The sequence below is a fragment of the Carcharodon carcharias genome, chromosome 18 (assembly GCF_017639515.1).
Source record: "Carcharodon carcharias isolate sCarCar2 chromosome 18, sCarCar2.pri, whole genome shotgun sequence".
NCBI classification, from domain to species: domain Eukaryota; kingdom Metazoa; phylum Chordata; class Chondrichthyes; order Lamniformes; family Lamnidae; genus Carcharodon; species Carcharodon carcharias.
Genome location: NC_054484.1, coordinates 106,144,970 through 106,161,023, shown reverse-complemented (window position 1 = coordinate 106,161,023; position 16,054 = coordinate 106,144,970). Strand labels below are relative to the sequence as shown.

Genomic DNA, 16,054 nt, shown 5'->3' with positions numbered 1-16,054 from the left:
CAGGATACAGGGTGTGGGTCAGAACAAAGGGTGTGGGTCAGGAACAGGGCAGAATACAGTGTGTGGGTCAGGATACAGGGTGTGGGTCTGGAACAGTGAAGGATACAGGGTGTGGTTCAGGATACAGGGTGTGGGTCAGGATACAGGTTGTGGTCCAGGATACAGGGTGTGGGTCAGGATACAGGGTGCGGGTTAGGAACAGGGCAGGATACGGGGTGTGGGTCATGATGCAGGGTGTGGGTCAGGATACAGGGTGTGGGTCAGGAACAGGGCAGGATACAGGGTGTGGGTCATGATACAGGGTGTGGGTCAGGATACAGGGTGTGGGTCAGGAACTGGGCAGGATACAGGGTGTGGTTCAGGATACAGGGTGTGGGCCAGGATACAGGGTGTGGGTCAGGATACAGGGTGTGGGTCAGTATACATGGTGTGGGTCAGGATACAGGGTGTGGGTCAGGAACAGGGCAGGATACAGGGTTTTGCTCAGGATACAGGGTGTGGGTCAGGAACAGGGCAGGATACAGGGTGTGGGTCAGGATACAGGGTGTGGGTCAGGAACAGTGCAGGATACAGTGTGTGGGTCAGGAACAGGGCAGGATACAGGGTGTGGGTCAGGAACAGGGCAGGATACAGGGTGTGAGTCAGGATACAGGGCAGGATACAGGGTGTGAGTCAGGATACAGTGATTGGGTCAGGATACAGGGTGTGGACCAGGAACAGGGCAGGATACAGGGTGTGGGTCAGGAACAGGGCAGGATACAGGGTGTGGGTCAGGAACAGGGCAGGATACAGGGTGTGGGCCACGAACAGGGCAGGATACAGTGTGTGGGTCAGGAACAGGGCAGGAGACAGGGTGTGGGTCAGGAACAGGGCAGGATACAGGGTGTGGGTCAGGATACCTGGTGTGGGTCAGGAGCAGGACAGGATACAGGGTGTGTGTCAGGATACAGGGTGTGGGTCAGGATACAGGGTGTGGGTCAGGATACAGGGTGTGGGTCAGGAGCAGGGCAGGATACAGGGTGTTTGTCAGGATACAGGGTGTGGGTCAGGATACAGGGTGTGGGTCAGGATACAGGGTGTGGGTCAGGAGCAGGACAGGATACAGGGTGTGTGTCAGGATACAGGGTGTGGGTCAGGATACAGGGTATGTGTCAGGATACAGGGTGTGGGTCAGGAGCAGGGCAGGATACAGGGTGTGGGTCAGGAGCAGGACAGGATGCAGGGTGTGGGTCAGGAGCAGGACAGGATACAGGGTGTGGGTCAGGAGCAGGACAGGATACAGGGTGTGGGTCAGGATACAGGGTGTGGGTCAGGAGCAGGACAGGATACAGGGTGTGGGTCAGGATACAGGGTGTGTGTCAGGATACAGGGTGTGGGTCAGGAGCAGGACAGGATACAGGATGTGGGTCAGGAGCAGGACAGGATACAGGGTGTGGGTCAGGAGCAGGACATGATACAGGTTGTGGGTCAGGAGCAGGGCAGGGTGTAGGATAGGCCAGTTTGGGGGATGGGATCAATGCGCCCCTCCCTTTTCTGATTCCTGCCTTGCTGCCCTCCTCGAGGGGGTGGCCGCACTTTGCGAGGTACTGTTTCCCCAGGACAGGAGGAGGAGGCCCCCGCCGCCCCCCCCCCCCCCCCCACATGACCAAACGTGCCTGAGAGGAGGTGGGGGAGGTGGTGAGCTCCTGTGATGTGATGTGGCGCCCCTGGATCCAGTGCTGTAGGCACTGCAACAATTTGTCACGCTCTGGAAGGGTGAGGACAATGTTGGTGTTGGGCATTTAACCCAGCAGGTAGCCTTACCCACCCCCATCCCCCACTCCCCCCAAGTCTCACTGTCGTGACTGCATCGACTCCTGTTGGGCATTGGTCACATGCTGGGTGTGTAAACAGATAGTGCCCATGCTTACATCAGCCTGAGTGGTTCATGAGGAGATGGGTTCTCCCCCGAACCATGTTCTGGTCTTAGATGCACATGACTAGTCTGGGGGGAACCTGCAGGAGATGCAGCTCGGCACATACTCAGATCTCCAACACATCCCTGTTCACAGTGATGAGATGGGGAAGGGGAGCCTCAAGGTGTCGTGGCCAAGAACCATCTGGTGCCCTTGGTGCTGCACCGAGTTGTGCCTCCTTGCCATGGGAGCTGAGACCGTGTGTTTCCGAAAGTGTTGGATGCAGAATGTATCCGAGGTGGCCGTTGTAGCAGTCTGAGGGGATGTTGGGAGCAGCTGTACTATATTTTTGCAGTAGTGTGGACAGGAGCCGCTGGAGGTCTCAGATGGGCCACTGTGGTTGGGGTGCAGTTTGTGAGTGCAGAGTACATGTGTGATTAGCTCCAATGAATGGTCGTCTCTGTTTTGCAGGAGAAAATTGCACATAATGCATATGAGCGTTTGGGGACTGGAGGCTGCTGGGCCCAGTTGCTGATATTGGCCGGTTTCCAGCAGGAGGACCTGGAGCTTGAACCCACCATGTACCCAGGTCCACAGGTGTGGGTGAGGCTGGGGTGAAGCGGCCAGGTATTTGAGGTCCACAGTCACATCCACCCAGTCTCCCCACCATCCAAAGCACTGTTGATCATTGGAATCGATGCAGCAACATTGCTCATTCACAGACTAATAGAGTCAGACGTGTGGGTCATAGGCAAAGGTTCCTCGGCCCTTCGAAGATGCGCGTGTCCAGCACCTTCCAAAGTCACCTTATCCCATTTCTGACCACTATCCCCGTGGCCTTGTACGCCATGACATCACAACTGCACATCCAAATACTTCTTACGTGTTAGGAGGGTTTCAGCCTCCACCACCCTTTCAGCCAGTGCGTCCCACATTACTCTGTACAAAAGTTCCTCCCTGTCAACCTCATGCCCCTTATCTTAAATAAATGCCACCAGGTTAGTCATCCCTCCACCAAGGGGAAAAGTTCCTTTCTGTCCACCCTATCTATGCCCCTCATAATGTTATAAAGTTCAATCATGTCCCCCCCTCAGTCTCCTCTCCTCCAGGGGAAATATCCCCAGTCTATGCTATGTGTCCTCATAACTCCAGCTCTCCAGACCAGCATGCACCCTGGTCAGCGACCTCTGCACTCTCTCCACTCCAATCACACCTGTCCCATGAAGGGCTGATCACAACTGCAGAACTATAGCTCTGGCCTCGACAGCGTTTTCTGCATTTACAACATAACCTCCCTGTTCCTACACTAATTCCTTGGCTAACAAAGGTAAGTATGGCATTTACCTTCTTAAACACCTTGTGTACCTGTCCCGCTACCTTAATGGGCCTGTTGACATACACAGCAAGGTCCCTCTAATCCTCCTTACTTTCCACGGTCCTACCATTCCTTGTGTATTCCCATACCTCGTTTGTCCTGCCCAAGTGCATCATCTCATACTTATCCACATCACATTCCATTTAGCATTCCTTAGGCCATCTGACCAGCCTGTCTGTATCTGCCTGTAATGTTTGGGCCTCCTCCTGACTATTTACCACCCCACCAATGTTTGTCTCCTTTGGTTCTGGATGGTTGAGCGCACAGTGAGCCAGGGGGAAAGGGATGAAGTGTGTCACTGTGTGGACGCTAACTGATGTTATTTTCAGCATCATCAGAACCTGCCGACCAGGCTCCATTACAGATTTCCCCTCTCACACCCGAGGGCCATGAACTGTCACCTACATCACACCATCTCTGCCAGGCAGGCACCAGCACAGATACTAGCACCTCAGTGGGAGTTAGAACATCGGCTAGTGTTCCGGGGCACAGCGGTGAGGGCACTTCACAGTCACTGGAGGAGCTGGCAGAGACAGAGAGTGCCCACGGTGCCAGCAGTCAGAGGACAGCAGGGGACCAGGCACATGCTGAGTCGGTGCCTGATGATGTGTCTCTGGGGTCGTCCACGATGCAGCAGCTGTAGGAAATGTGGCCGGGTGTGTGGGAACATCTGGGAGTGTTGCACAAGACCATGCTTTGTGGAGCATGAGTGATGCCATGAGCCTCATGTCAAAGCATCAGTCTCCTTCCGTGGAGAGAGCGGCGACTCTCCTGGAGAGGGGCTTCCAGGAGAACAAGCAGCTCCTCCTGGGGTTATGTTCGGACCAACAAGCCCTCACAGCGCCATTGGCCACATCTGGTCATTGGCAGTGTGGGAGATGGTCTGGGCACCAAGTTTCCTAACTCGGTGCCCATCCATCCATGGTGAGCAGGGGGGTCCGAAGTGACCTCACGTTGGCGCAGCAGCTGCCTGGAATCTCTGCGGGCACCTCTCAGGGTGCTCCGGATGAGGGTGGCAGCTCCTCCCTCCCTCTCCCAGTGAACATTGTATCTGGTGAGGCTGTGGCAACTGGGGAGATGCCAGCTGTGGAACTGGCCAGTCCCTCCCAGGCGGGACCAGCACAAGCTCCACAGGCCAGAGAACACCCGCCAAGGTCATCGAGGCCAACAGGACAGCAGAGTCAACAGCTGTCTCAGATCCCACTCTGAACATCAAGGCGTAGCACCCGGAAATTTAAGCATAAGTCAACTTAGGCACGTCACGGATTTCTCACTGGTGCTTTTTTGTTAGTCTGAGATTAGGGAATTATTATTTATTGCTGTTGTAAAAACGTTTTCCTTTCATTTTGTTGCACCATATCATGGATTAAATTAAATCCAGATGTGTGGCCATGGCTGAGGGTGTCTCCTTTGTGCTGCATTTGTATGTTTCACACACATCTCATGAGTGTTTGAGTGGACATTGATGTTTCTGTACTAAGCCCTTAGTTGCAGCTGATGAGGTGGAAGATGTAGCACCTAAGTGTCACATGTGGAAGCGCCAGGCGATGCTGGTCCTGCTGATCCATGTGTATGGAGCTGGCTGAAGGTTCGCTGGATTAAATTGTCCCGGGTGTCCCTGCCTCCTTGGTGTAGTAGTGGGTCGGCGTGCTGCCCTTCATCATCACCCAGTGCTTCCTCATCCTCGGACTCACTGCTGGACTCATCGTGTGCAGCCACAGCCACTGTGTCAACGTCTTCATCGTCAACTGTGTCCCACCTTTCCCGCGCAAGATTGTGCAGAGCACAGCATGCTACCACTATCACCGAGACACGATCTGGGGGGTACTGGAGTGCGCCCCCTGAGTGGTCCAGGCATCGGAAGCGCATCTTGAGAAGACCGATGACTCTTTCCACCACAGCCCTTGTGGAGACGTGGCTCCTATTGTACCGCTGCTCAGCTTCTGTTCTTGGATGGTGGAGAGGCGTCATGAGCCACCTTCTGAGGGGATAGCCCTTGTCACCCAGCAGCCATCCATCCAGCCGGGCTGGAGCACTGAAGAGCCCCGGCACCTGGGAGTGTCTGAGGATGTAGCATCGTGGGAGCTGCTTGGCTACCTTGCACAGACTTGTAGAATCAGCATCCTGTGATCACACACTATCTGCACGTTCATGGAGTGGAAGCCCTTCCTGTTGATGAAGGCACCGGGGCTCACCTGCTGGCGCCTTGATGGCCACATGTGTACAGTCTATAGCACCCTGGACACGGGGGAAGCCAGCAATGGCCACGAAGCCTCTGGCTCACTGTGTCTGACTGGCCTCATCCCAATGGAAGTGGATGAAGATCAATGCCCGTCTGAACAGAGCGTCTGTAACCTGCTTGACACAAGTGTGGACAGCTGATTGGGAGATGCTACAAAGATCACCCACTGAGCCCTGGAAGGAGCCAGAGGTATAGAAGTTGAGGGCAACTGTGACCTTCAGAGCCGCTGGCATGGGGTGTCCACCCACACAGTTAGGGAGATCTCAGGGCCAATCATCTGACAAATATAGTTGACTGTCTCCCTGGAGAGGCGGAGCCTCCTTCGGCACTGCACCTCAGACGTATTGAGGTAGCTGCTTCGCTGCCTGTAAACCCTGGCAGCAGGATAGTGGCGTCTTCTGTGGCCCCTTCCACCTTGGACAACCTCTTGACCCTGAGCCCCTTGTGTCTGCGCCTGGCCTCCCAAAGGTGGCTCCCCTGGAAGCTGATTGTCCACTGCTGGCCTCCTCCTTATTCTATCCCTCCCTTCCTCCTCAGAGGAGCTGCCCCCAGTGGACATGTCAGAACCTATACCCAGGCTAAAGTGAGGCCTCCGGAAAGCTGCAGGCCCGATAAAGATTACTGTCTGCAGACTGGTGAGCTGAAGCTTCAAAGTACAGAGAAAGCTCTTGGAAATCGATCTGAACTGCTGCAGATCACAAATACTTTCTGCAATAAATATTCACAGACCAGATTGACAACCCCACTGAGCTGAGCCCTCTTATCCCGCTGGTGGATGAGTTTTATTAAAAAGTCTCCTACCCGCCTGTCCGTTGGGCCCGTGTGCTGAGCCGATGATCACACGGGCGCCTGAAAATCGGCGTCGATTGCCGAGTTAGGGACCTTAACTAGCCCGTTAATTAATGGTGGGCGCGTGATGAAGTGCAACACGTGCCTGCCCACCTAAATATCACGATGGCATGCGACATTTTACACAGCGATGTGTGGGGCCTGCCCTCCGCACATCACCCAGAAATCTCTGCCCATAACCTGAGGCTTTTAACTCAGAGTTCTGAACTCCACACACAAATGACAATTTCGGGAAGAAAACACATTAAATCTCACACAACCACACACATATCTAAAGCTATGCATACTTCCTTTCTTATAACATTTATCTTAACAACTTAAAACTTTCACACTCCAAACGAAACTTCAAGTCGCAGTGTGGGAGGAATGAAGGGATCTTTTAGGCTCCCACCTACAGGCACAAACAAACAACTTTTCCCTCTGCCTGTCACTGCCTATTAACTCCCTCCCCCATCCCTCCTCCCCCTCCCCCCCCCACAAGGGTACCCCTCTCTCTCTTTCACTCTCCAGAACAAAAGTTTTCGTGACTTAGATCAATTTTTTTTTCACCTTTTGGGTTATTTGCCAAAAATTCAGTGCGGGACCTCTCGGGTCCCTACACTAAACTTTTATCTGCCATGGCTGATGTTATAGTAGTAGTCCAACTACTATTATTGCTTTCTTATCGGGAGATGGATCCCTCCCTATCTCTCACTACACCGGACACTAGGGAACGGTCGATACCATTTTAGCGAGCCGATCTTCTTCTGTCGGCGCGTGGGCGCAATCGGCGGGCCTGGGAGTGGCCAGAGAACAGACCGCCGCCCCCGATCAGCTCCCAACCGCAATTTCAAGCGTGCACTGAAATGCTCAGCGGTGCCGGGGTCAGGGTGGGAGGAGTGCGGACATTGACATAAGCGCAAGCGCGGGCGAGCACTGAATGAAGAGCTGCCTCAGGGAGCTGAAGACTTTAAAACCAATGAAGTTTTAAAAATCCAGGAAAAAATGCCCACGCATCATAATCAGTCACCTGAAGATATACATGATGAAAATTCTGCCCATATATTTTCATTTGTTTACTTATTTAATAATAGAAACATCATTCCACCCTTGGATGAGGGTTCGTCAAAAATGCAAAGTCTGCCTGGCAGATTTGCTCATCTACCAACTGTAAGGTTGGACGGACAACAAAAAATCAGAGACAACTGGAACTTTAACAACTTTAATTGTCTCCCTAATTGTCAGCGAGTGCGCTTTTGACACTCACGCGCCTGCCAACCGAAATATTCGGCCAGCGCAGGGTGACGTCTGGACACTCACCCGACTTCATCGTGCACGATTTCACATCTGGTCATGTCGAGCACTTGCCTGCATGTCAACCTAAAAATTCTGCCCTAGGAAACAATCAATACCATTTTACCGCACTGATTCTCTCACCCCTTTAGTTTACCCTGGACACAATTACAATAATCCCTTACTTTTTTGTTTACCCAAGGGACCAAACCGTGCTCGTGGCATCACGCTACCTTTATTTACTACACTCACAGACTCATATGCTGATTCCGATCCTCAGACTGACTCACATTTCCGCCCTGCCTAGTACAACCTCCAGCTACATACATAATGAGCAGAGTTATTCAGGGCACAGTTATCTCGTTACCTCACTGGGAAGCTGGGAAATGCCTTGTTCCCAATGCCTCCCAGTCTGTGCTCTTATCACTTTAACATTTGTTTACCCATCCTGTGAAGGTCTTCAAATTTTATGACTTGAGATTGTTAGTGAGGTTCCCACAGTACCATGCCGATCATGCCTATGTGTTGGCTATATTTCCCACCATGTTTAGAAAGAGCTCTCACGACTACACATATGACTATTAATGCTAATAATTACATTTGTCTACTTTTAAAGCTGTTGATGCACATCGTTTTAATGTTCAATTATTTCATTGCCCCACTCCTTGAGGATTGAAGTCTCTGGGTGAAACATGCTGATGACTATTAATTATGATATTCACAAGCGGGACATCCACTCAATTGTTTACAAACTAGTACATTCATCTATGTGGAACAATTACCTTTGAAATAGATTATGAGATAATTGTTTTGCAGCTGCCATCTCTGAATTGAGGAAAAAAACAAAATCTGTTTATACAGAAACTGGAAAGACTGGCCAGATAGATCACTCTGTTAAGTAATTTTGTACTCTGGTTATAATAATGTCACTTGAGACTAGGGCCTTGTGCCGCCTAGAGACAGGTGACCTTTTTTAATATAAAAACAAAAATAGCCGAAAAAACTCAGCAGGTCTAACAGCATCTGCGGAGAGGAACACAGTTAACGTTTCGAGTCCGTATGACTCTTCAACAGAACTAAGGAAAAATAGAAAAGAGGTGAAATATAAGCTGGTGCCAGACCTGCTGAGTTTTTCCAGGTATTTTTGTTCTTGTTTTGGATTTCCAGCATCCGCAGTTTTTTGCTTTGACCTTTTTAATATAGGTGGTCTCTAAAGATGCCTTTACTGTACATCGCATTGTTATCCACTCTGTCAGACTGGTTTTCAGAGTGCATTAGAATGGAATGTCACTGAGGTCTGTCTTCTGTTGAGACATACATCACAGGGCAATGGAACCTTGGAGGTAAGAATCATGTTAGATTAAAACAGAACATTGTGAGAATTTATACTCTTTAATACTGAACATTAGATAAAGCTACTTGGCATGGCTTTGAGGTTAATGCATGTCACATCAAAATTACAGTCGCTCAGTTAAAATCCTGGAACTCCTTCCCCAACAGCAGTGTGGGTGTAGCTACACCACATGGACTGCAGTAAAAGAAGACAACTCACCACCATCATCTCAAGGGAAATTAGGGGCGGGCAATAAATACTGGCCTTGCCAGTGATGCTCACATCCTATGAATGAGTAAAAATAATTAATATTTATTCACAAATGTCAAACGTAAAACAGTTTCCTTCAAATCCTGAAACATTGGTGTGACCTCTCATTATTTTGTCAACTAGGGAGTTGCATTTCTGCCATGGTTCCTGGTGGAGGAGAATGTTTAACCTTTATCTCAATGTCAGCACTCAAATTTCCATAGCCTACTAGGAGCCTGAATGTATTCTTTTTTCCCCCACTGCATTATTTTGACATTCATCTCACTCTTCTCACCTCTGAGACTATTTTCCAAAGGGAGAGGCAGACACTTAAACAGAAAAAGAGAAGCTAAATGGGAAGACTGAATGTACTGTTGGAGAGAGAAGAGCCCTGAAATTCTGTGGGGATTCTCCTCTTCCACTGTAACCCTGACAAAAGATCAGTGGACCCCCAACTCGCAATTCTTCCCCTTCCACTCCCAGTCTCCGCCGAAAAAAACAGCGGAGACTCAGTGAAAGACCCTCTGCAGAGTTTCAGGGCCAGGAGGTTTTTGAAGAGGCAGATAGAACTAGAAAAACAAAGTTGTTTTGGTAGCCTATTTCAGAGTGCTGTGACACTGGCCTTCTGGCAAGACACGGGTATCGCCTACCCTGGCGCTGGCCATTTTTCCATCAGCCTCTGCCAAGGATTCAGGGGCTGCAGACTTGGCAGTTTCTGAACAGCCTGACAGGTTGACTAATCCTTTGTGGCAAGACGTTTAATGCTGCAGCTGGAGGCACATTCTGAGAACAAGTACACCGGCCCGCTGAGAGCAAGAGAATCTGAGGCATCCTCTGTCAACCTTTGAATGCTCCATGCCAACACCATCAGTTGGCATTACCTGATGCCCAGCATTCAATCAGGGCGAGCGACAAGACAAAAGGGGAAGCCTCATTGGAATCGGTTTCACATCTGCCCGCCTATACATGACTGCCCGCATTTTATGCCATGAAGGATGCCCTTCAGAAAAAGGGCTGAGACTTGGGAATGAAACAGATCTCATTCTCGAGTGCCATCCATCCCATCCTTACTAGGAAACTGGAGGGAGAAGCTGAGCTGCAACGCCTCGGCTGTAATTGAAAGATTGGCCTCCAATGGTTGGATTGCGGAGCAGGTAAGCAAACAGTAGGGGAGCTGGGACGTCGAGCCGGAGAACATTGCAAATATAGACCATAGAGAGATTGAAAAACAATGACGAGTGTTGAAGTTGGGTGATGGGCACGTGGAACTTGGAGTGGGAAAGGACCAGATTGCAGTATTCTGCATCAAGCTGAAGGATAGGGGTGTGGGGAGGAGAGGAGTGGTTTGAGAAATACAAAGCTACCAACCAGGTTTTTTTTCACCTCCTTCCTTTCTTGAAATCAGACTTACATAAAATGCATAACTACTCAAAGTTTAAGAGTTTGATCCTTCTGCATTTTTGTAACGCTCTCGGGTTATGTATTTTTAACTGACTGCTTGCCTGGTGGCCTCTGGGCTACCCAATCTTTGAAGGCCCAAAGCTGGGGAGCTGTGATTGGATGCTCGTTTTGGGAAGGCAGTTGACTGGCCGGATATGAATGAATGAATGAATTAATGAGGCCCTGCCGTTAAAATGGGCCAGGTCTCCAACTGGAGCTCCGGGGGGTTCCACTACAGCTTACTGCTCAGAAGTTAAACCATGTACCCCGCTACAGCTTTCACTACCCATGACTTTATAGGCACATTTCAGGGGAAGCTAAATAAGTGTAAGAGGGAAAGGGATAGATGGTTACAAAGGTAGCTTTAGATGAAGAAAGAAGATGGGAGGAGGCTCGAGTGGAGCATAAACACCAGCAGGGACTGATTGGGCTGAATGGCCTATTTCTGTGTTGTATATAATATGTAATCCTATAACTAATGCATTCCCTGCACACTTCCAAGTCATTAGCTGTGAATAATTATGTAAATCGCTGTTCCCTGAAAATTGATTGCTATTGGCACAATACCTTTCAGGCAAGATTTGCACCCATTCTTAAACATTTAGAATTGATTTACAGCAAGGCACAAAAAATGAGCAGCACCATATCCAGAATTTGTGTCCATTTTTCATTTCATAAAGATTTGTAAGCAAGCATATAATTGAATGACCTATACAGTAATTTTTCACAGAAAAGCCTCTGGATGATGAAGTGTTCCAGGAAGAATCAGATTTTGAAAAGAAACGCTTCCAGCTCTTTTCATATTCCCAACCATTTCTTTTAACCATGTAAGAACATTAATAACTTTTATTATAATTTTTACAGTAGATGTCTTGAAATTAAAAGTTAATTTTCTTCATTTCTGCATCCAGGCACATTTTTCTTGATTTTGGTATTGAGTTAAGGCTATATGTGTTAGAGAAAAGATATCATCACCACCAGACTCTTCAAACAAGTTTACAATGCCTGTTTTTCAATGCTCTACTGCTTGAATTTGGCTAGACAGCTTTTGAGTTTAATCTATGTCTTAGATTTCAGTTACATGTATCAACATATTCATTCAAATATTGGTATTGAGTGTACTATGGCATTCATTGCATGAAACAGCATATTCAGTTTGCATCCTTTGCTTTTTCATTGCTATTACAATAATATTAAGGACAGCAAATGTAGGATTCAATGACAACTGCATAATGATAGCTTGTGTTGCACCTCCCTCCAGAAAGGCGCAGTCATACTATCAGCATGATAGTCACTACATGAAATTACTTTGTCAGCTCATATCTGTTTTCATTATTTTCAATTTCTAGAACCCAGCAAGATGCAAATGAGATTGAGATGAAATCTAAAAGCTGTGTAAACTTTAGTCATTCATTCAAGTGTTTGAACACTAGCTCATGCCATTCTCCAACTGATTCAAATTTAAGAATTTCCTCCTGCAATTTTCTCTACTTACAGTCATTCTCCCAGTTCCAGTGATGCAAACAACTCTCCAGTACATAATGCAGTTGGTGATTTGCATTTGTCAACCTAAACAGTGGGGTTGTTGTGCTATATGGGTTGTAGGGGGAATGACAGCCACATAGGCAGAGTGAGATCAAGTGTCCTCTACTTATGTTCTGGCTGAGATTAGTTAGTTTTTCATACACCAGGGATAGGACCTGAGACCTTCTGAGGCTTTGCCCCTGAGTTACAAAATGTGCATTGTGTGTATCCGCTGAGCCAATGGACCACCCTAGCCATAATGCTCCTTCTTCTTCCTCTGGGCACATTAAGGTGCCTCTCTGATCCCCTAAATAAATATGGGGAAATTATAGACCATATTTCAAACAAACCGACTCATTGTTTCCCATTCTTAAAGATCTTTAACCATCAGTCTTTTCTTCCCTTGGGAAAGGAGCCCCTGCCTATTCAATCTTTCCTGGTAGGTATAACTTAATTCTGGCATCATTCCCATCAATCTTTTTTTGCACTTCATCCAGCGCCTCAGTAATATGGAGAATAAAAATGTTTACAGTGCTCCAAGTGTCTAACCAAGGTGCTGTTCAAGTTTAACATAACTTCTCTCTTTTTAATTCTATCCCTCCGGAGATAGGCTCAATTGCCTTATTTGCTGTTTTATTAACCTGTGCTGCCATTGATTTGTATATTTGTACGCCAGATCCCTCTGTTCCGCGACCCATTCAGACACTCAGGGCTGAATTTTGCCGATCGGGTGGGCGGCACGACCTCAGCCGGAAAAGTGGATCCCCGGCGGAAATACCCTCTCGAGTTTACAGGTAGCAGCCAATTAAGCGGCGGTCACCGGGACTGCCAACCTGTTTGGACCTTGCGGCCCAATCAGAGATCCGCAATGCCACCAGGAACTGTGGTCACCGCTTAGGCAAGCCGGAGAGCTGCTAAATTCATCAGGTAAGAGAAGGAAAATGTGAAGCATTTCAGAGGCCCATTACTGGAGGGAAAACCTCTCCAGGGAAATCACAGGGGCTGCGGGGGTGGGTCGGGTCGGAAGAGAGGTGCTGCCTTCCCTGCATGCGGCTCCACTTTGATTAATAAAACAACCCCCCCCCCCCCCCCCCGCCCCCCCCCCCCACCCACGAGTTGCCCCCACGGTGGGGGGGGGGGGTTGGGTGAGGGGTGGGGTGTCAATCAGCTGTCAGCAAAATGCCAATGGTCTGGTAAAATGGCCCCCAGTAGGGCCTTTGTCTATTCGATTTGGCTGTCCATTGTCTTGGGGTGGGCAGCCTGCCCATTCCCATTTCCACTGTCGGTAAAATTCCCCAAAGGCAGGACAAGGTTGGGGGCCTGATACAACATGGGTACCCATGATTTTACCGGTCCCCATCAAACCCCTTCTCACCTCCTGCGGGCGGCGAGGGTGGAGTGGGGATTAATTTCTGCCTTTATTTTCAAAGAAGTTTTTGGCTTCCTTTCTCTCCTTACCAAAATGTACGCTAGTCTATTTTGAAGTTCGCTTACCTATTACTTGTCCATTCTGCAATTGTATTCATGCCTTCCTGTATTTTTTGCTGTCCTCTGTATAAACTGCACCCTCAATTTTGTCCTTTGCAAATCTGAAATTGTATTTTCGATTCCTGGGTCTAAATTGTTTATATAAAGGGTGAACAACAGTGGTCCGAGCAACAATCTTTCTGGAACACCACTTCCCACCATTTACCAGTCTGATTAACGGACTTTAATAATATCTAAACAATGGTGATGCAATCCTTCCCACACTTTCACCATCAATCACATCACTGAAACAAATCAATTGGGAGGAATTTTAATGTACCCCCCGCCTCCCCCGCCCCCACCCCCAACAATGATTTGGCAGTGTCAGGAGGGGGTGGGTTAAATGAGAAATACAACTCCAACTTGCTGCAAATGGGTCTACCCTCAGTTCAACTGCAACATACTTGGGATCGACCAAGCAACCCACTATTGCCAGGACAGGAAAATTGCAGCTATGAGGAAAGATTGGAGAGGCTGGGGTTGTTCTCCTTGGAACAGAGGAGGCTGAGGGGAGACTTGATTGAGATGTACAAAATTGTGAGGGGCCTGGATAGAGTGGATTGGAAGGGCCTGTTAACTTTAGCAGGGAGGTCAGTGACCAGGGGGCATAGATTTAAGGTAATTGACAGAAGAATTAGAGGGAAGATAAGGAAAATACATTTTCACCCAGAGGTTGGTGGGGGTTTGGAACTCACTACCTGAAAGGGTGGTAGAGGCAGAAAACCTCATCTAATTTAAAAGGCGTCTGGATGAGCACCTTAAGTACCCTTCAGGGCTACGGACCGAATGCTGCAAAGTTGGATTAGGTTGGGTGGTTTGTTTCTTTGGCACACGCCGACATGATGGGCTGAGTGACCCCCTTCTGTTCTGTAAACTTTCTATGATTCTATGAAGAGACAGGTCGGTAATTATAATATTTAAGTGAGGCTCCTCCATGCCTAAGAGTTTATCCGTGATTTGGAATTAAAGCTTCCAATGCAACGATGAGGTGATTAGCAGGGGGCCTAGTTTGCTTGAGGCACTGTCCATTGTAAGAGGGTGTACAGAGAGTGGATCAGCTGCCTAGACCTTCTGAAACAGCAGTGACTCCGGAGGCTGAGACTGATGTGTCGAGTGGCCACAGAAAACTACAGCTTCCTAGACCTGGTGACGTTGCAGTACCAGTAATTATGAAAGTTACCTTCACCCTCAAGTTCTTTGCCTCTGGTTCATTCCAAACCCTACTGGAGGCCCATCCAGGCTCTCCCAGTCAACTGTGCATATATGCATAAGGCAGGAGACTGATGGATTGTTTTCCAGGAATTATGTGTACATTTCCTGTGATGGCAATAGCTAAGATCAGCAGGCGTTGATCTTTGTAGTTCTGGCTGGCATCCCAATATGCAGGATGCCATTGATTGTACAGGCATGGCAATCTAAACACCACCAGATCAACTGAGAGGGATTTCATTCCATCAACATTCAGCTGTGTGCAACTGCAAGAAAAGATCCATCTAATACAAGGATTAGGAACAGGAATAGGCTCTTCAGCCCTTCAAGCCTGCTCTGCCATTCATTAAGATCATGGCTGATCCAATTGTGGCCTCAACTTCACATTCCCGCCTACCCCCAATGACTTTTGACACCCTTGTTAATCAGAACTTTTCTACGTCTGCCTTAAAAATATTCATTGACCCTACCGTTCTTCAGGAAAGTGAGTAAGAGTGTTCCAAAGACTCATGGGCCTCTGAGAGGAAAACAATTCTTCTCATCTCCATCTTAAATGGGAGACCCCTTACTTTTAAGCAGTGTGCTCTAGTTCTGGTCTCTCCCATAAGGGGAAAAACCCTTTTGGCATCCATCCTATCAAGTCCCTTCATGTTTCAATAAGATCACCTCTCAATCTTCTAGATGCCAATGGATACAAGGCCCAGCTTGAACCTTTTTCAGTAAGATAACCCCCCCACCCCAGTTATCAGTCACGTGAACCCTCTCTGAACTTCTAATGCATTTATATCTTTTCTCAAATAAGGAGGCCAAAACTGTACACAGTACTCTAGATGTGGTCTCACCAATATCCTGTACAACTGTGGCAAACATCTCTATTTTTATATTCCATTCCCCTTGCAATAGACAATAACATTCCATTTGCCTTACTTGCTGTAGCTGCATACTAACTTTTTGTGATTCATGGACCATGACACCCAGATCTCTCTGTACCTCAGAATTCTGAAATCTCTTTCCATTTAAATAATATGCCGCTTTTCTATTCTTCCTGCCAAAGTGGACAAGTTCACTCTTCAGAGCTGCCATGATGCTTCCGTATGGATCAGTCCAAAAACTCCGAACAGGAACAAACCTTAAGGCAT

The 16,054-nt window shown here is 48.4% G+C and overlaps 1 protein-coding gene across 1 annotated transcript in view; it reads left to right on the top strand.

Annotated features, from left to right (window-relative positions):
* glra2 (glycine receptor, alpha 2) overlaps positions 1 to 13,077 on the top strand; it is a 399,641-nt gene extending 386,564 nt beyond the window's left edge. Inside the window, exons 10-11 of the mRNA XM_041210937.1 lie at positions 2,367 to 2,498; positions 12,856 to 13,077. Coding sequence (XP_041066871.1) covers positions 2,367 to 2,498; positions 12,856 to 13,077 — 354 coding nt within the window. The remainder of the gene's footprint in view (positions 1 to 2,366; positions 2,499 to 12,855) is intronic.
* Positions 13,078 to 16,054: the final 2,977 nt, after the last annotated feature.